Source organism: Schistocerca nitens, chromosome 4 (assembly GCF_023898315.1).
Source record: "Schistocerca nitens isolate TAMUIC-IGC-003100 chromosome 4, iqSchNite1.1, whole genome shotgun sequence".
In the NCBI taxonomy this organism is placed as follows: Eukaryota; Metazoa; Arthropoda; class Insecta; order Orthoptera; family Acrididae; genus Schistocerca; species Schistocerca nitens.
The window spans coordinates 395,014,361-395,036,604 of NC_064617.1; the positions used below are offsets into that span (position 1 = coordinate 395,014,361).

General features: G+C 42.6%; 1 protein-coding gene across 7 annotated transcripts in view; it reads left to right on the forward strand.

Moving 5' to 3' along the window:
• LOC126251669 (uncharacterized) overlaps nt 1-22,244 on the forward strand; it is a 347,364-nt gene that overhangs the window by 287,115 nt on the left and 38,005 nt on the right. For 4 of the 7 annotated variants that reach the window (XM_049952242.1, XM_049952245.1, XM_049952244.1 and 1 more), the window contains one exon: nt 7,619-7,674. The exons of the other annotated variants lie outside the window; for them this stretch is intronic. In XM_049952242.1, the coding sequence (XP_049808199.1) occupies nt 7,619-7,674 (56 nt within the window). The remainder of the gene's footprint in view (nt 1-7,618; nt 7,675-22,244) is intronic. 7 annotated transcript variants of the gene reach the window in all.

A 22,244-nucleotide genomic window follows, 5' to 3' on the forward strand; every position in this document is an offset into this window, starting at 1 on the left:
TTTAAGGAAAAGACATACTGTACTCAGAAGAAAAATACAATAAATGCACCAAAACAGAAATTCTTTTCGAATAGCACGGGAATACGCGTTCACAACAATTTCAGTAGTTTAGCAGATGACCTTTGCAAATCACTGTTACCATAGTGGCAACGACGCTAATAACAGTGCTTTGTTTGTTAAAATACAGCCTGTAATTCATTGAAAAAATAATAAATTAACCTTGACCGAGACAACCAAATCTTTTAAACATACAATAAATTTAGTGTCACCAAATAATACCAAAATCAACTAACCATTTACTTTTGGAAAAAAAGAAACTGGAAAGACAGTGACATAATCGTATAATTTATGTACGATTAGCTTCCGATGAGCCGATTAAGCGGTAAAGAAATAAAATTTCGAACGCATAACAAAGATGAAATCTCTATCTAGAAGTTCTGATAAGTATATCTTGTAATTTCTCCAAGTGAGATCCAACGAATTTCTAGGTACCTGCTCTCGGCGGAGTCAGGTACAAATTGAATTTTCATTCGGTTGGGTGACTTAAATCTCAGAAAGTTTAGAGCTATCTCTACCAAAGCGTTGAACGATTTTTAGTGTGAGTGTAAAAAGAAAATTCTAGAAGAAATGCAACAGACTTCTAATTTAGGAACATTCCTAACACAGAAGAAGACTGGTTATGCAAATGCAGATTACGAGAACGACACTGGACAAGTACAAACACATTGCAGGCGGCGCGCGCTTCATCAACGTACGCGGCACGTAGCACTTCAGAGGTCGTAGGAGGTGCCGATTATAGAGTAGCGATAATGAAGCTATTATGCGGAATAGTTCATATAAATGCAAAACGAATAGCAAGACGTAGCTTTAAAGTGTATAACATGCGATCGATTGAACATATATAATTCGCTGACGCACACATCTAATGAATATTCCTTAGGTGCTTCCCGAGAAAGGTAAGAAGAAACTAACGGCGGCTCACTCAATACATTTTGCGAAGTGAATATTAATACTTTTGCTTGCAGTAAAATAGATATACAGATGAAACTTAGTGAGAGCTTAAAAGCTAAGACGTGATATATTTTATTTCTCTAGGTTGCATTTCACATCGACGTCTATTAGCTCGGTTTGTTATTTCAATGATCAGAGCAGAACATGAGCTACCAAAACAAATTCATACGGCAACCGATAGCAAACGGAAGATGCGCAGGAGGTGAGGAGAATGTTAATAAATTTAGAATAATAGACATGCTTCAGAGGCACCGGTTTAAGCATTCGGAACGATGTACTCGTATTACATCAAACAAATGCAGGAATAACCGCATATCTCGTAACACAAATATTAACTGCCAAACATTCGCAATGATACGGTAACTCCTACTCAAATTACTTTTGATGGTGTACGTAAATACAGAAAGGATTTAACGTTGTTTTCCCTCATTCTGTTGCTCTTCTTCCTTGACTCGGACAACAGTCATTTATAAACACAAAGCTGGTTTAGCCTTAACGCCACTCTGGCAACTTACAGTGGTCAGTACTATCGGCCCTATCTTTGATTGCACGGGAAAATAATACACTAATATCAGTATATGTGCGAGATTAGAGAGATTATTTTACCCAAAACCCATTATAAATGGTAAATGGGAATGACAAAATACCGCCCTCGGACAAAGTGCTTTGTCATATGTAGCGGAGATCAAATGTGAAGCAATTTTACACAATTTTCTAGTGACATATCGAAAATCTGAACAGTTGAATCTTCAACCAGGAAAAAATAAGTATGTGATGTTGGATGCAGTGTAGGGGCAATGCAGATTAAACTAACTTATGGCCGTAATACATGCTCTACATGCAAACACAAACGCTAGAAAGTGGATTGAGCCACAACCACATTCCAGTGAGTGATGTCTATGACAGACAGTGTTTAGAAATATCTGCAAGAAATTTTTAGATGTGTTTTTGAATGCGCGCTTAAATTTCTAACAACGGATGAACTATCATTCTCCAAAGAAACCGAACGTTGAACTGTCTTCCATGCGATTCGCATGGCAACTCCTCTAAGCTCTTGTGGCGCAATCGTTTGATTATACAAAATTGTTACTACAAGAGAGCAGTTGATAACACTGCTCTGAATGGCTCTCAGTCCAGAGGCAAATTAATACCTCGACAATGCAAATATCAGGAAACAGTTTACTAGAGATGAGACAGTCTTTAACGCTTGTAAATTCAAATTTATTATTATAAACGACATTCCAAAAAGCAAGTTTCAGCTTGAAATAACATGAAAACTTTTGTACTGGATCGGCTCCCAGGACTCCTAACCACCAACCAATGTCCCTGTTAACTGACCACGAAAGGTCTTAAATGTTATTTCCACCCCAAGTAACAAGGCGTGAAAATCTTTGAATTAGAGATGACGTGGTATAAAGTTTGTGTCAGATGGGGATTTGAATCTAGCAGCTGACTGACTTGTTAACTAAGCAGAATCAGATGTCAGATGCCGAATGTTTTCACCAGTAGTGAGACGACAAACCGAAACGACGAGCCGAAAAAATTTTGCTTTCTCGGAATTCAAACAGGACACACACAGCCGCAGTTTTCTCGTTTTCTGGCGACGAACAAACGTTAAATATCGGATTACTTCAACAACAGCGAGCTGTTCTCACGCATGGACTGGAAATAACGGCACCAAAATATCTGTGCTGACTGTTATTGACTAACACAGATATTAACTATTGCATTCTTTTTCACCATTAGCTAGATCTGGCATGGTTCAATATGAAATGATGTGGTGAAAGATTCTGTGTCTGACTGGGAGTCGAAACCGGCACCAATCGTTGTTGTCGACAACACATGGAGATACATTTGAAATCGTGATTATTTTTCACTTGTAGCCTGGCGTGCACAAGCTACAGCTTGAAATGCATAATTGAAGGTTTTGTATCAGACCAGGATTCGCACCCAGACACGTTGGTTTCGGGAAAACCGTGGGGGGTTTGGAATTTTCGGAAAACTACGAAACGATGGGAGTATATCACGCAGTAGGGGTCGAATCCGGCAAAAGAGATGTAAGTTCGAATCCCAGCCCAGCACCAATATTTTTAACACCTCAAATTTAAGAAATAAATGCCTAGGGATCTTACATGATGATTGGCTCATTAATGAAATAAAATTCCCAAAAAAGTTTACAAGTGACAGAGTTTCTAATTGCCGCGACTTATGTCTCTGTCATGGCTAAAACCGACTTTCCTTCAGTCGGTAGCGAAGGGAAACCAAGTTTAACGTTGATTTCGAACCACGGGGAAATCTTGCATTCCTCAATTGCCGTTACCGGAGGCGAAGAGTGTCTGTTCGTACTTCTTAAAAGTTGCTGCCTGAAGTGTGGATCGAACCAAGACCCCAAGCATACGAAGCTAAAATCATTTCAACAGACCACCGGACGGCACGTATCGGTGGCTCATGATTTTGTCACAACAAAGGATGCTGCAAATTGGATGAGAATTCTGACTGCGTGGAAGTGGATTACAGCCTGTTTCCTGGTTTGTCCACATCATAAGTCAGCAGCTGCCTTGACTATTTAATGTGTACTTTCGGCTTGATTTTATAATCACCAGTGAAATGAAATTACACAATGGCCATAAGCACGACTGGGTACAACGTAGGATGCAAAAATTTCTTCAGGAAGTGCTGCTTTCCACTTCAGCTGCCGTGGTATATTTATGGCAGTGCAGGAGTAAGATATCGAGCACTGTTCTCTCTCTGTTTGTTTGAAATCGCTTTCCATCTCAAACAATTGCGTAGCCAGGACGTGGTGACCTGTTGTCACTGACCTATTCTCATGCAGCATATGATGTGAAGAATACTGAAGTATGCAGCCTACCGTTACAGGTAAAATTGTCTGAAAAAAGTAGGTTGGCGCGTAAGTTCGTGGAGATTTTCTTTGCCGTATTGTCATGCAGATTCTACGAGTAGAAGCATATTTATAAATCGTCATTTTTTATTTGAGGTTATAGAATTGTTCTTGCATCAACTTATTGAATTTGGCTTAGTTGGAGATTATGAGGAACATTTTCTAAGCTTTGGGAAACGGAGCGTGAAACAGTAAAAAAATCCGACATTTGTGACATTTTGTTATCTTTGGATTGAATAATGTGTTGCTAGCAGCATTTAACGGAAGAAAATGGTTTTCTCGTTCCATGTAGGATTGTTGTGGTTGTTGTCATCGCATTCAGTCCAGAAACTGGCTTGATGCCACTCTCCATGCTACTCTATCCTGTGCAAGCCTCTTTATCTCGGAATAACTACTGCAACCGATATCCATCTGAATCTGCTTAGCGTATTCATCTCTTGGTCTCCCTGTACGATTTTTATCCTCTACGCTTCCCTCCAATACTAAATTGGGGATCCCATGATGCCTCAGAACGTGACCTATCAACCGAACAGTTCTTCTGGTCAAGCTGTGCCACAAATTACTCTTCTCCCCAATTCTATTCAGTACTTCTTCATTAGTTGCGTGATCTACCCATCTAATCTTCAGCATTCTTCTGTAGCATCACATTTCGAAAGCTGCAATTCTCTTCTTGTCTACACTCTTTATCGTCAATCTTTCACTTCCATACATGGCTGCACCCCCTACAAATACTTTCAGGAAAGACTTTCTGGCACTTAAATCTATACTCGACATTAACAAATTTCTCTTCTTCAGAGACGCTTTTCTTGCCATACCCAGTCTACATTTTATATCCTCTCTACTTCGTCCATCATCTATTATTTTGCTCCCCAACTAGCAAAACTCATTAACTACTGTAAGTGTCATTTCCTAATCTAATTCCCTCAGCATCACCTGATTTAATTCGACTACATTCCATTATCCTCGTTTTGGTTTTGTTAATGTTCATCTTATATCCTCCTTTCAAGATACTGTCCAATCCATTCACCTGCTCTTCCAGGTTTACTATTCGACATTAATTATTGGCCACTTTCAGGAAGACCAACGGGCTTTGATGAAGGACGATTTAAGGTTTACCACTATCCTCCATCCGACTGTTGGCAAACGTGAAGAAACGCAACCATTTAACCTTCGTGAGACGCTTAAATTCAACTGACAATGTTTGAAAAAAAAATGAAAGAAATGGTAATTAGGATTAACATCCTTTCGCCGATGTGGTCCTTAGAGATGAAGCAGAAGCTACACTGAACCGCCAAAGAAACTGGTATAGGCATACGTATTCAAATACAGTGACATGTAAACAGGCAGAATACGGCGCTGCGGTCGACAACGCCTGTATGAGACAACAAGTGTCTAGCGCAGTTGTTAGATCGGTTACAGTGGCAGGTTATCAAGATTTAAGCGAGTTTAAGCGTGGTGTTATAGTCGGCGCACGAGCGATGGGACACAGCATTTCCGAGGTAGCGATGAAGTGGGGATTTTCCCGTACGACCATTTCACAAGTGTACCGTGAATATCAGAATCCGGTAAAACACCAACTCTCCGACATCGCCGCAGCCGGAAAAAGATCTTCCGAGAACGAGACCAAGGACTAATGAAGACAACTGTTCAACAGGACAGAGTGCAACTCTTCCGAAAATTGTTGCAATTTCAATGCTGGACCATCAAGAAGTATCGGCGTGCGAACCATACAACGAAACATCATCGATATGGGCTTTCGGAGCCAAAGGCCCACTCCTGTGGCTTTGATTATTGCACGACACAAAGCTTTACGCCTAGCCTGAGCCCTCATGAATCCATGGACACTGCATGTCAGCAGGGCACTGTTCACGTTGCTGGAGGCTCTGCAATGGTGTGGGGCGCGTGCAGTTGGAGTAATACGGGACATCTGATACGTGTAGTTACGACTATAGACAGGTTACACGTACGTAACCATCCTGTCTGATCACCTGCATCCATTCATGTCCATTGTGCATTCCGACGGACTTTGGCCAATTCCATCAGGACAACGCGATACCCCACACGTCCAGATTTGCTATAGAGTGGCTCCAGAACACTCTTCTGAGTTTAATCATTTCCGCTGGCCAGCAAACTCCCCAGACATGAACATTATTGAGCATATCTGGGATGCCTTGCATCGTGTTGTTCAGAAGAGATCGCCACCCCCTCGTGCTCTTACGGAATTATGGATAGCCCTATAGTATTCATAGTGTCATTTCCCTCCAACATTACTTCATGCATTAGTCGAGTCTACGTCACGTCGTGTTGCGGTATTTCTGCGTGCTCGCGGGGGTCTACTCGATATTAGGCAGGTATACCTGTGTCTTTGGCTCTTCATTATATGACTGGGTAGAACAGAGAACGAAAACGACTGTGCCTTTTCGAAGGAAAAATAGCAGCAATCGTCTTAACATACACAAGGCAATAACGGAAAACTTAAATGAAGAAGACCAGACGAGGATTTGATCCACGGTGTGTTAATTTCAAAAGGAAAATTATGGTTGCTCCTAACAAAACCATGTGAAGCGAACTCCAGTGTGTGTCCACAAAACGTGATGTCACGTGTCTGATAACATTAAGAAGATGTTTTGTGTTAAAAACTGGGTCCCAGGGGTGTATCTATCGCCGTTGGCATCTGTTCCCAACAACTAAGACGCCTTGTGGTCCCCATATGAAGAAATGACTAAGGAATCTGCATCAACTGTTGCTACTCTACGAGAACACCCGTATGCACTCTGCTGTTTTTACCAAAGACCATATCCAATGGCTTGCTTGGAAAGCAATCCCTGTCGGACTTATTGTTCTAATCTCCTGGTCTCAAAAGTTTACCTTTCCTGTTTGGCTCGATTCACATTCCAGGTAACCATTTCTAAGAAGCTCGAACAGACCCTCTTCGCACCTTGTAACGCCAACTGAACAAGAAGGATTTCTGGTTCCAAATCCACGTTAAACATGGTTTCCCTTCGCTATCGACTGGAGGAAAGTCGGTGTAGGCTGGGCCATGACAGAGACAGAAGTCGCGGCAATTAGAACCTGTCGCCAGTAAGCTTTCTTACGACGGAAATTTCATTTTATTCATGAGTCAGTCATCATGTAAGGTGTCCGCCCTCGGTAGCTGAGTGATCAGCGCGACAGAATGTCAATCCTAAAGACTCGGGTTGGATTCCCGGCTGGGTCGGAGATTTTCTCCGGTCAGGCACTGGGTGTTGTGTTATCATCATCATCATCATCATCATCATCATCATCATCATCATCATCATCATTTCATCCCCATCGACAAGCAAGTCGCCGAAGTGGCGTCAAATCGAAAGACTTGCGCCCGGCGAACGGTCTACCCGACGGGAGGCCCTAGTCACAAGACATATACATACATCATGTAAGGTCCCAGGGCGCTAATTTCTTAACCTCAGATGTCGAAAATATTGGTGCTGGGCTGGGGTTCGAACGCAGATCTTCCTTTTTTGTGGGATTTGACCCCTTCTGGACGATAAAGTTCCATCTTTACTTCGTTTCCCCGAGATTCCAATTTCCTCAAGATTTCCACGAAATCCACGTGTTCGGGTTCGAATTCTGGTCTGACACAAAACCTTCAATTACGTCATTTTACCCTACAGCCTGTGACACCAAGCTGCAGGTGAAAAGTAATCGTGATTTTAAATGTGTTTCCAGGTGTTGTCAACAACAACAACAACAACAACAACAACTGGAGCTGGTTTCGACTCCCAGTGAGTACTGAACTTTTCGTCACATTATAACCAAATTTAAGATCTATCATGGTTTTTAATAGGACAATGGCTGCTGGGTAGGAGTAACGGGTCCCAGTCCAGTACAGAAATTTTCTTCGTGATATTTCTAGTTGAAACTTGCTTTTCTGCAATGTCATTTATTGTGATAAACATGAGTTTACGTGCATTAAATAGTGTTTCACCTCAATAAACTGTTCCCTCATATTTGCGTTATCGGGTATCAATTGGGGAGAAATCCGGCGACTTTGCTGGCCAAGGTGGGGTTTAGAAAGCACGAAGACATGCAGTAGAAACCCTCGCCGCGTAAGGGTGGGTGCTGAAATGCAAGCCCAAGACGGCTTGCCATAAAGGGCAACAAAATGCGACATAGAATATCGTCGACGTAAAGCTGTGCTGTAAGGGTGCCGCGGATGACATCCAAAGGAGTCCCTCTATGAAATCCAGTGGCACCCCAGACCATCACTCCTGGCTGTCTGGCCGTATGGCGGACGACGGCCAGGTTGGTATCCTACCACTGTCCGGGGCGTCTTCACACACTCTCCGGCATGTAATATCATTGACTGGAGCAGAATCGTATTCAGTAATGAGTCCCGCTTCGAAACGAGCCCCGATAAACACCGAAGATGTGTCTGGAGCCTCCCCAGACAGCGCAGGATTACAAACTTGACTTTCGCCTGCCATACTGTCCGGCGACCAGGAGTGGTGGTCTGGGACGCCATTTCTTTTCAAAGCGGGACTCCTTTGGCTGTCATCCGCGGCGCTCTTACAGCACAGCTGTACGTCGACGATATTCTACGCCCCGTTTTGTTGCCCTCCATGGCGAGCCGTCCTTGGCTTACATTTCAGCAAGGTAACGCCCGCCCGAAAACGGCGAGGGTTTCTAATGCTTTTCCTCGTTCTTGTAAAACCTAAACTTGGCCAGCTGAGTCTCGGATCTCTTCTCAAAAATGGCTCTGAGCACTATACGACTTAACTTCTGGGGTCATCAGTCCCCTAGAACTTAGAACTAATTAAACCTAATTAACCTAAGGACATCACACACATCAATGCCCGAGGCAGGATTCGAACCTGCGACCGTGGCGGTCGCTCGGCCCCAGACTGTAGCGCCTAGAACCGCACGGCCACTCCGGCCGGCGATCTCTTCTCAATTGTGAACTTTTGGAGCATTATGGGCCGGGCCCTCTAACCAGTTCGGGAATCTGGCGATCTAACGCGCCAGTTTGACAGAATTTGGCACCATGTCCCTCAGATGAACATCAAACAACTCTACCACGCCAATCCGAATAACTGGTTGCTGAAGGGCCAGAGGTGGATCAACATGTTGCTGCCTTGCCAAATATGTGGAGTTCTTTCTCTTGAATAAATCATCCAATTTTTCTGAAACGGTAAACATTTGGTTGTCGGCACATGTACGTCCTATATACTGATTTCCGCCCCGTTCCGATAATTCCTTCGTGGTGCATCGTGTTTTTGGTCTTGAAGTGTATTTCAGCATCGAAAATGTTCTACAATCCTGTAACAAACGCAGGTAAGCGATACTGGTCCGTAATTCTGTGCTTCCGACCGTCTCCCTTTTTTAATAAATGGAAGTGACGGGCGCTCTTTTCCAGTCAAATGGAACTGCGGAAGTGATTCTGGAGAAATGTGAGCTACGAAAAACGCTGATTCCGCGATGTATTCAACGTAAAATCTAACTAGCAAACGAGACTTTTTGATTATATGTATCAGATTGTTCCCCTAAATCAACATACAGGTGATAGGTACAATTAGGAAAACAAGCCATCGTTTCCACATTGAGTAAATATAATTTCTGGAAGAATCCATGGACTTGTGGTTGCTTGTAAAAACATTAAAGTTTAATGCACTATCGACAGTGAGGTCGTTAGAGATTCAGCACAAACTCGTAAAGGGAACGGAACAAGAAGCAAATCAGTCGTGTCCAATCCAAAGGAAATAGCCCTCCATTTACCTTCAGCTATTTAGGAAAACCGTGGAAACTTGGATAGTCGAGCGGGGAACTGAACCCCGCACCGACCAAGCACAGTGTGCTACTACCCCGCCACTTTGCTCGATGAGGGTGCTTTTGTAGCATCTCATGTCACTTGTCCATCAGCCCTACTGAGTACCCATAGCATGCAAGCGAGCAAGACGTTCGAGCCTTGGAACGTACTCCGAGCTATCCTAACAAGGGAACCTCCCCATCGCACCCCCCTCAGATTTAGTTATAAATTGACACACTGCATAGGCCTTGAAAAACTGAACACAGATGAATCGAGAAAACAGGAAGAAGTTGTGTGGAACTATAAAAAAATAAGCAAAATATACAAACTGAGTAGTCCATGCGCAAGACAGGCAACATCAAGGACAATACGAGCTGAGGAGCGCCGTGGTCCCGTGGTTAGAGTGAGCAGCTGCGGAACAAGAGGTTCTTGGTTCGAGTATTCCCTCGAGTGAAAATTTTACTTTCTTTATTTTCGCGAAGTTACGATCTGTCCGTTCATTCATTGACGTCTCTGTTCACTGTAATAAGTTTAGTGTCTATGTTTTGCGACCGCACTGCAAAACCGTGTGATTAGTAGACGAAAGAACATGCCTCTCCAATAGGAAGCGAAAACATTTGATCGCAAGGTCATAGGTCAACCGATTCCTCCACAGGAAAACACGTCTGATGTATTCTACACGACACAGTTGACGGCATGTGCGTCACATGACAGGAATATGTTGTAGACGCACCTAACTTGCACACTTGACGAATGGGTAAAAAGATTCTTCTACCTTGCCCGATTTAGGTTTTATTGTGGATGTGATAATCATTCCCAAAAAAGTGATGAAAACATAAGAGTTTTCCGCATAAACTGCAACAAATGAATGCAACAGTTTCACAGTCGCACAGTTTTCCCTGTGCTCTGTCAAAACATATGTTTTTTTACTTTTTCAAATGTTTCCGTGTGTAGACCGTCAAATCCTGCATATGTCCAAGCAAATCTGAACATGTCCTGGAATTTTGGAGAGCGATGTTGATTATGTGTGAGTGCCTGAACTTTGATAATTGTCTGAAAATAAAAAATTAAACTAGTCACTCGAGAAAAGTCTTGAACCAAGGACCTCTCGTTCCGCAGCTGCTAACGCTAACCACGGGACCACGGCGCTCGTAAGCTCACATTCTCCTTGATGTTGCCTACCTTGCGCATGGACTACTCAGTTTGTATATTTTGCTTATTTTTTTCATAGTTCCACACAACTTCTTCCTGTTTTCTCGATTCATCTGTGTTCAGTTTTTCAAGGCCTATCCCTGTGCCAACGTATAACTAAATCTGAGGGGGGTGAGATGGGGTGTCCGCAGCTCGTGGTCGTGCGGTAGCGTTCTCGCTTCCCGCGCCCGGGTTCCCGGTTTCGATTCCCGGCGGGGTCAGGAATTTCCTCTGCCTCGTGATGACTGGGTGTTGAGTGCTGTCCTTAGGTTGGTTAGGTTTAAGTGGTTCTAAGTTCTAGGGGACTAATGACCATAGATGTTAAGTCCCATAGTGCTCATAGCCATTTGAACCATTTTTTTGCGATGGGGAGGTTCCCTTGAAAGTAGTGGACCGCGGTTTAGCGGCCCCGCAACAGGATGGCTCCCCAACGCCGTTATATGGGGTCCATGGCATGACGCGTTACCGCCGCCATCAAAGCTCATAGGCGTAACAGAAGGTAGTGATCCAAAAAATGTGGTGTATCTAGTAAAACAGACAGGTTCCAAAAAAGCCGATCAGACGAAGCCCAAATCCCATGGATCCAGGCGGTCTGGTAGATGCAGCTGTTTTTAACTTCCCAAAAGCATTTGACTCGAGACTACAATAACGGTTATTCAGGAAAAGAACAATCATATGGGTTATCAAATAAAATTTGTGGCTGGACTGGGGTTTCTTGGTAGGAAGCACGCGGCATGTTATCTTGGATGGAGAGTCATCGACAGATGTAGAAATGATTTCAGGCATGTCCGAGGAAAGGATGTGGGGGGCCATTGCTGTGATAGACAACATTAGTAAGTAACCTTAGACTTTCTGAATATGATGGAGCTGTCTATAATCAGGTGCTGTCCGAATAAAATCTTGATGACATTTCAAAGTGGTGCAAAGACTGACAGCTTGTTTAAATGCCCAGAAATGTAAAATTGTGCACGTCACAACGAAAAACAACATTGTTTCTTGTAACCATAATATCAGTGAGTCACAGCTGGAATCAGTCAACTCACACAAATATCTGGGTGTAACAATTCGTAGGGAAATTAAATGGAATGGAATGATCTCATACGCTCAGTCTTAGGTAAAGCAGGTAGAAGATACGGTTCAGTGGCAGGATAGTAGGAAAATACAATCATTGTACAAAGGAGACTGTTTACAAAACACCCGTACAACTCATCCTACAATATTGCTCAGACATGTGGGATCCATACGAGAGACAACTGATTCTGAGCGCATACAAAGAACAGCACAGGTTTTCTTGATTTATGAGAGAGGGTCGAGGAGATTTTGAAAAACTTGAAATGGCAGATGCCAACTATCCCGCGAACGCTTACTTACTAAGTTTCAAATCCTAGTATTAAGTGAGGAATCTACAAATAGCATTCCTTACATTTTTAAGCGACAAGATTAATTATAGCGTGCTCAAAAAGCTGCCACTTTTCCCACGCTCAGTACGCGAACGGAATCTAAAGGAGCCTTAGTAAGTAGTAGAATGGGTACCCCTACCATGTGCTTCACAGTAGTTTGCGAAGTATGGTTGTAGATGGAAACTGGCACTTATGTCAATAATTAGATCTCTAATAGTTTCTTATATAATGAGGAAAGATGCAACACAGATTCAGGGAACGTAAGCAATTTAGTTAGCTCTGAGGTCCTCAACCTTTTCAAACCATTGCTCCCCTTTTATTTTAAAGAAATCCATCGCGACCACTTCATATTTGTTTTTAAAATCTTACATCTACTTCACATTTTCAAGGAAGTAAGTCTTTGCAATTATAAATTTTAAAAATTTCCTGTATTCGCATGGATTTAGATTTTCCCTGATTTATGAAATCTCTGACTGTGTAATACTTCTTTTCCGCAAGATGTAAATACTTAAACGGTGACTCAAAAATAACTGACGAAATCTAATATCTCCAGCTACATTTTAAAGCAAAATAGGTATCTGAGAGTTTTAAAAGATACAAGTTACTGAGCACTTTAGTAAAATCTCTTTTATAAAAATGAAAATTTAAATTATCTTTTTGAAATCTTCATCTTATGCCGCGATTAGTTTTTAATACTTGTAATGAAAACATGAAAAAGTATAATTATGAATTATATCAGCACCCTCTCCACCCTCCATATCTACTCCCACTGGAAGACTGAGTCGTAAGTTTTGATGGCAATTGTGTATCAAAGAGCGTTGGCCTATCGTTCTCCCTAGCCTGGGAATCCCCACACTGTTTAGTCTCTAACGTAATGCGTTGATTATGTATTCTCTTTTCTTTGCCGATTATTTGCAGATTTCATTTATTTTGATATACACTACGTAACCAAATGCATCCGGACACTTATTAGTTGACATTAATACGTAATGTGTCCACACTTCGCCTTTATGACGGCTTTCGCTCTGCTAAGGGCACTTTCAAGGTGTTGTCTGAATGAGTACGGATGAATGGCAGCATATTTTTCGCCGAGGACCGAAACCAGAGAACGTAGTGATACTGGACCCTGGGGTCTGGAGAGAAATCTACGTTCTAACTCATCTCAAAATTGTCCCATTGGGTTCAGGTCGGGACTCTATTTCGGGAATGCGATTGTCCAGGAAAGATTTTCTCATATATGCTTCTTTACGACTGACTGTATTGTCATGCTAATACAGTGATTGTCTCTGAACTGTTCTGCTACAGTACGGGACACAAAGGGCTGTAAATGCATTCGTAGCCTTTCACATTTACCCATTTTCTTCGCCGTAATAAGGGAACCACATCATAACTACGAAAAACATCAATTTACCGTAACACCGTCTCCTCCACTACTCGCACTACAGATGATGGCAGTTAACATTGTAGCTGCATTCACCAAACCCAAATCCCTCCATCGGAAAGCCTCAAACTATAGCGTGATTCAGCACTCCAGTTATGCACTGTCCAGATGCGTCGCTCTTTACAGTACCTCAAACATCGTTCAGCACTGACTATACAAATGTGTAGCTTATGCCGAGCTGTTCGACCATTATGCTCCATTCTTTGTAAGTCCTTATACTCTGTCACTATGCTAGCTGGATCGCTGGTAGCACTTCGGAATTCAGAGTGATTCCTTTCGCAGATTTCAGGGGATTTTTTTTACAGTTACTCTCGGCAGTGCTCGACGGTCGCTGTGTGTCGGTACTCGCACAGGAAAACTGTCTGGTCCCTGCTTTAGATGTGGTTGTTCCTTCACGTTTCCACTTATCAGTCACACCGCCAACAGTCGACTGACTTGCGCAGTTTTAGAAGGGCCGAAATGTCCCTGATGGATTTGTGACTCAAGTGACATCCAATGACTGGTCCACGTCCAAAGCCACCGACCTCTCCCGACCGACCCTTTCTGCTGTCGTTGCATCTGAACTGACAGTAGTCCCCGCCTCACTTTACACTGGCGGATCCACCTCCCGAGACACCTTGAGGTGATTTGCGCATTACGTAGCGGTGTCCGGATACTTACCATCAGATAGCATACATCTGAGATGTACTAACTATCGGAAGAGAGCTGTGATACAACTTTTGCATTAACCGCGACTGTCTGCCAACTTTGTAGCAGACTTTGCACAAAACGCATGTATAATTACGCGTTTTGCAACCATGAACTATGCCTTTATACGTTGTATTCTGGTGACTGAGTACAACTGTCAGGTGGTTTACTTATTTTATGGCAAGTAAATGTAAAGCAAAGTGGTCAGGATGGGCACAGTAATCAATACACAGATCTTATATGGTACCTTACTTCATTTTCTCATAGTTTCTATAAACCACTTCTGGCAAATTCCTATGCTCACACTCTGTCTTCACCCACTCCAAGTTCCTGCTCAGCCACAAACAACAGCGACATCGATAGGATTTCAACTCCAAGCTATTTTTTCTCCCTATTCTAAGTAAATGATACTCTCGACGTTATGACATATGTTTTTATAAGTCTTTTATGACTCTTCAACTGGTACCTTTAGGCCACTCTTTACTTGTTTATCGGCCAGTCACATCAACTACTGTGTATTATTTTCTGTGCTCAACCGGTATCTACGTCTGATGAAATGTTTGTTGCTTACTCATGTTCACAGGCGAGCTCCTATTACCAGCTATCCACCAGGTGAGAGGAAGCCGACCAGCTGCCTTGTTACAAATAATTAAACCCGTGTAATCGATTCGGCGTCCAGTCCCTCGCATTGTTATTTTTGGATTCCCTGGACCTGATTTCAATCGTGGCCGTTGATGTTGTGATCAAAGGCAATAATTTTTATTTAATTACTGAATAGCAGTTTTCTGCTGTTCTCTATACTTAACAATCGTTGTCAGTTATCAAAATCTTGTTAGTATGAAATTTGACACTACAGCGTCTTATCTACTAAAACGTGACGCTTTAGTCTAAGATTACAAAATATTAACAATTACATCTGTTTCTGTTTATATTATAATAATCGATAAACTATATCATCGTTTGCTATAGGAATATTCCTGCCAAAAAAGTGTTTTTACATTCTTTAGCAAGCAGGATTCTAGGAGCAACAGATTTACCTTTAACGTGAGCTTCGCAGAAAGTGAACGGAGATCCTTATGGTCAGAACTTCGAACATATTAGTTACAACAGACTTGTCCGATTTCAAGCAGTCTATTTCATGATTCGAATGATGAGAACACAGTGCCAATTATTTGACGAAGTGGTCAAGGGCGTGCCATCACAGATCTGGTGATCCACTGCTGTCTACTGATTTATCTATCATCAGTGGAGCCTTTTATGCAAATAATATTTGTATATGTATCGTTAAGAGTCTGTTCCTTGTGTTATATTCAACAACAATTGTTTCACGGAGAGGTCACTGATAGCGGTCTGCCGGCCGCTGTGACCGGGCGGTTCTAGGCACTTCAGTCTGGAACCGCGTGACCGCTACGGTCGCAGGTTCGAATCCTGCCTCGGGCATGGATGTGTGTGATGTCCTTAGGTTAGTTAGGTTTAAGTAGTTCTAAGTTCTAGGGGACTGATTACCTCAGCTGTTAAGTCCCATAGTGCTCAGAGCCATTTGAACCATTTTGCTTGGTGCCATTTTTGATAGCGGTCTGATATTCTTTCCCGCTCATAGTTCCTGGCCACCAGAAGATCTGTCTCAATGTTTTGCATCACTTTCGGTGTTGATACTTGCAGTTGATGCTACTCTCCAGTCACTTACGACACTTTATGTTCGTGCTTTACTCAAAAAACAAAACTGTCAAGCCACAGATTCTTTTCATCTAACTTTCTACTACAAAAACATTTTTGTTCATTTCCACTTGCTTGATGCAGTCTCCCTTTCCTGCTCTTCCATTGACCTACTACCGCTACAAAATCCGCGACACGAGATCGGGCTTCGATCATAATTCGCCCAAATATAATACGTACGTTTAGTTTATGGTGGATTTCTTTACTCAGAGTTCTGCAGGATCTTCTGTAGTTCCACTCTCGAGCCATGTTCAGCAAAAGGTGTAAGTAAGTTAATGGTTGAAATGGCGCTGAGCATTATGGGACTTAACTTCTGAGGTCATCAGTCCCCTAGAACTTAGAACTACTTAAACCTAAGCAACGTAAGGACATCAGACACATGCATGCCCGAGGCGGGATTCGAACCTGCGACCGTAGCAGCAGCGCCGTTCCAGACTGAAGCGCCTAGAAGCGCTCGGCCACTCTGGCCGGCAGTAAGTTAATGCAATCAATCACTTGTTGCACCAACTTCTTTATATTCCATCTGACTGCAGGTATACCCCGAAGTTCGGCACTTACTTCTCTATTGCACACTGCTACACTGGAGTCATGTCTAACTGGCGCTTCCAATCAGTCTCCTCCCGTGCGCCGACAACACTACATTACTCGTCGTCTGTCCGACGCTGGAAACGTCAGACACATACCTGCAGCTTCACCTCAACCAGGTCAGTTTATAGAGCACCGGGAGGTTCTTCAAAATCGAGCAACCTAAATTGTAGACAACGGTTATAGCCTTACTCCAATGTATTTCGCCACTAAGAATATAGACACCAAAGACTTCGACGAACATGAGGACGAACAAATCTTCAGATGCGTCGCACAGGTACATACTAACTGCGTGTAACTTACTACTGACTAGACGCATGTTGAACTTTTCTTCCACTTTGTTACATCTACCAATATACGACCAGAGGAACATCGACATTGCATCAATCTTATTAGCGTGGGTGGGGAATATCCGGTGGTAGCTTTATAGCATGCTTTGGCGATGGAATGGTGGTGGAGTGGCGTAGTGTAGTGTTGTAACTGCGGTAAGTGCCAACTAGTCGCTACGCAAATTGGACGATCGTTGTTTGTTGAAAAAAATTTCTGCATATGACAAGTGAAGTAATGGGAAAGATACTGTCTACGAGACAGGAACAAAATAACCTCGAAGTCAATATCTGACAACCACCGACAATGGTCCAGTTTTTTGAGAAAGTAATGACTCTAAGCAATATACGATATTATGCGCGTACCTCGAACGCAGAACAGCCGAAAAAAAGATTGGTGAAGAAGATCGAACTGAATGCACCTCTTATTGCTGGAGCCTGTCATGTGTCTCCCACGTATTGTGGATTATCGTAGAGTTCAGTGAGTGCGCTTTTCTTCTTGTTCTCAATATATCTTCCGTACAAATTTCTAATTTCTTTTCTTTTTTTTTTCTTTCTTCCTCATGACAGTCGATGTGGAGATGGGAGAAAATTCCAGAAACGAGCTATCGTATTTCAACTTGCACATATCCATCGCCCGATCCGTTGGTGTACGAATGGGCATTGTCCAGAGGGTCTCACAAGAAATGGTGTATCAGTCACAGTCACGTAACACGGTATGAGAGCTGTAGTAGTTAAAATATTCAAAGCGAAAGAGACCGGAGACGAGTTTTACGCCTCACCGATAACAATCCGTTTCAAACCCGACAGGAAATGTTGCAGTCAGTGAATGTTGGCCCATCACAACCGGTTTCCGTTGCGACCATTGCAAAGGGAACTGCATGCAATGAGCATTTGGAGTCGGGGTCCTCGCAAAAGGCCATTGTTCCGAATGGCTTGCGAGTAGGAAGCTGCACTGCTGCAGTGGACGAAACAACACAGAAACCGGACAGTAGCTGTGGTATGAGGAGTAGCGATTCAAAATTATGATGGGCGTCGAGTGCACCGACGACGCAGTGAGGCATTTAACCCGCAGTGCGTCAAGGACATAACTCCTGACAGAGGTGGTTTTAAGAGATGATTTTCATACCACGTCTTGGGCTAACTCATTCCGGTTGCCGTAAACATGAACCAGGACGTTTACTTTAACATTCTCGGTGACCAACTCTTGACCTCTCTTCTATACATTTGATGACTATGCTGAGGAGACTTCCTTCTTCCAAGATGACAACAGCCGTGTTCATCGAGACGCATGCGCAAGTTCCTGGTTTGACAAACACTCACGTACTCTACTGTACTTTTGGTTATTTGATTCATCATATATACAGATAACTCACAATATAAATAGTTTGAACAATGATTTAGTATTACTTCACAATCTCCATATAGGTGAAATACAGTACTTAAAGTTAAGTAATATTAAAGTAACACATATAGAGAAAATAGGATATAAAAAAGAACTCAACAGAGATTGGCAGGCATACGCCTGCAGCCATACCGCACCTCGGCTAGTTATCTGATCGTAATCCCATAGGAAATATCTGTGACTATTTGGAACACCGGTGAACCGTAGCATTGAAGATCCCCACAGCTGCACATGGCTCACCTGAAGAAACTTGTGAATTCTCTTCGACGTCGACTTGGGGCTATTATTAAGTGTAAGAGCGGTGTTACTCTGTATTAGCTGCAGGTCTCTTCGCGATGACTAATTATTTATCCGGTTTTTTTATATAGGCCTATTTCGCTGTAAAGCACATGATGATTGATAGTTCAGTGTGAACTATTTTCTGTTCTTCGAACCGCGTATGAAGTGCGAGAAAAATCGTTGGCTATTTCTCTCGGTACACACTCTCATCCTCTTATGGCTAGAGACGGTAAACAACGCCAACAGGGCTTCGGCTGTTTTGAGTTCTGCGGAATGTGAATTAATCTCTGTTTGCGACTGTCATAGTGAAGAGCAATTTTGGACACTTAGTGGTGTGGAGAGGCTGAAAACTGGTACTAATGTCCGAAACGTAGTACAGCACGATTTTTAGAAGGAGAAAGTTAACATTAAAAAAGTGGCATTTATCTATCTCGTATAGACAGGTCTTGAACGTAATTCTCCAGGTAAACTGCACAGTAGTCCTTCTTCTGATACCCCCATGTAGTCAGCCGTTTCATACATCTGATCTCTCAATACAATATCCTAAAAAATTCAGTTGAATATTCGTAATTAAAAAATCCGGATAAGTGGGAGTAGAACTCGAGCACCGAGGGTTCCGTACAAACTTGATTGTGTATACCAGATAGCTCCTCCATCCCGGAAATCGAGAATCTCGACGATTTTTGCCCGTTATCGATATCGATGCTGGCAAGATATACGTCTACCCGTTGCTGAGAAGGAGTTTTAACACACGGCCAGACAGACAATCGGATAGAAAATAACACCAAAAAATGTTTTTGTGAGATGAAATTAGAAATTAACAATTTTCTGTTTTTTTTCCATTTACTTGTACTGTGCACTCCTGCTTATTGCCAAACTTTGATTCTAGGTCAACGGGAAGTACCCTATAGTGTTCGATGGGCGAGTTTGCGAGAGTCAAAATTGTGCCATATATGACCGTATCTTTTCATTGCACTGACATAGTTGCTTATATTTTTTACACCGCTAAAGGATGATAGACTTTTATGCCTTACATAAGCCGGCCGCGGTGGCCGAGCGGTTCTAGGCGCTGCAGTCCGGAACCGCGCAACTGCTACGGTCACAGGTTCGAATCCTGCCTCGAGCATGGATGTGTGTGATGTCCTTGGTTAGTTAGATTTAAGTAGCTCTAAGTTCTAGGGCACTGATGACCTCAGATGTCAAGTCTCATAGTGCTCAGAGCCATTTGAACCATTTTTGCCTCATATAAATTTTAACTTGATATGTCAACGTGTTCCTGAGAAAATGGGGTCTTAACAGACGGACAACAAAGCGATCCCATAAGGATTCCGTTTTTACTAATGAGGTACGGAACCTTAAAAAAATGAGCCTTCTCCTCATTAACTCTCACAACTTTGTGCGCATTTTCACTGGCGATAAGCCTTTTCAAACAGATAATTTTATAAAGAAACAGTATTCCTATTTGAATAACAGACGTGACTTCCGTAAATGGCCGTACAAACAAATATATTTAGCAGACCAAGTTGACTCTGTTTTGTCGCTCGAGCCAACAATAATCCTTGCGACTTGAAGCCTCTTCGATGCATCCCATGCCAGTTGTTTTTATGTCTGTCTGTTATTGTAAGTTACTGTGATGATTAATGCGTTGGGAGCGTAGTATCGTGTTTGTGTAGATGACGATGACAAAGAACTCAGAGACTGAAACCCAGCGCCGGTACTCGGCCTGCTACTCTCGAATATCACAAATCTAGCGGCGCCAGGTGCCAACGTACTACGTGCCAGTATTTTCCCTCCCTTTCTGGCCAAACATCGGTTATGAAAATTTATTTAGACTGCGTAGAAGCGTTACTTTCAGTTATGGGGCTCTCGGACTTTGCGTTGGATAGTTTCACTAAAACTCAGTGCAATACGCCGGTTAAGCACCTACTCGTTCTCTTCAGTCACCTCCTATCCGCTTCTTACCAATATTGTGAAATGTATAGTGTAATGATAATTATTGTAATTGGATGACTGTTTCGAACGTAATTTATGGTTTCTCGTATTATATGTTCGAGCTTTTGGGGAAAATCATGCCGTATCGAGTACTTAAAATCAGCGTATTCTCTAAATATTCATATGAGCTTTTGATATCCCGTAAACAAAATGTCATATTTCTTAGTAACTGTGAAGTCAGGTATGGAGTGTCCAACGTGTAAAGCTCCTTGTCCTTTATATCCCTCCTCCGGATAGAAAAGTTTGAGATGCAAAGAGCTATGCCGAGTATTTCATTTTTCATTTTCATAAAGTACATAAATAGTTGTTCTTCTTTCTCTCCAAAAGGAAACACCGCATGCATCTCCCCTGGCACTAAGGCACGTACTTCCCTTCGTTGAGCTGTGAGGCCGAAACACGTTGCTGCTGACAGACTATTGTTCTCGGAAGGCAACGCCGAGTTTAAAGTTCCCCTCCGACAGACGTTTCTCCAACGGTTTCTTAAGAACTCCTAGCAGAAAGGAAAGAATTTTTTCCAATTAATCGTTTACACTGATGGACTATGCACTGTAGTCGCTACAGCCCTTCCCGGTTAAATTCTGACAAAAAAATTCTTAGACTTCAAGACCCTAATGTTTCTTCCTTCCTACCACAATTCCGAATTTAGCGCTGCCGTGGTACTACGATTTATGCGACTTCAGCCACGAAGGTGGTCATATATTCGCGCAGGCGAGCATACTGATAGCACTGTCAACATCTTCTCACTCATCTTCATTAAACGATTAGGTTAAATATCCTGTTACAGTGTGCATCGTTTCGTCGGTATTAGTGGTTCTCCTGGAAGGGTCATAACTTCAAAGTTTCGCTGGTAATCGAGTCAGTGGCACATAGGTTAGTGATGACGCACTCTCTTCGTGCTCTCGCTTTCTTCATATTGACTTGCTGCCTATATACTACAGCAAAGAGTAATAAAACTGTCATTACAAATTTTAAACGACTGAACATGTATTCAAGGTTAAAGCGAGATTCCGTGTTGGGTTATGTTGATTTGTTTGTACACAACACTCTTACAGTCTGTAGAATTATCTTACAATCTGTAATATTGTAGCCAAATATTAAAATGGTCCATCCTCTGTTAGTTATACAGTCAATAAGTAATGCAGAAAATTTTTTTCTCGGCCAATTTCGGTTGAAAAGATGCGGTATTTGTTGTGGGACATCGTAGAATATTCCCGCTTCAGCCTCTAGTTTCATGAAGTTTGTATAGGTGGTGGTGTTACACGTAGCCTTCAAAATTGCATCACTCAAGGAGGTGCATTCCAGGCAGAGAGCTGCCACTGAGTTTCTTTCGGCGGAAAACCAGAGCATCGCAGATATTCAAAGGCGTTTTTGAATGTCTACGGAATCCTGGCAGTGAACAAAAGCACGGTCAGTCGTTGGGTGAGGCGACTGTCATCATCACAAGAAGGCCGAGCAAATCTGTCCGATTTCCAGCGTGCGGGCCGGACGGCCGCGCACAACTATGATTCCTGCAATGTTGGAACATGC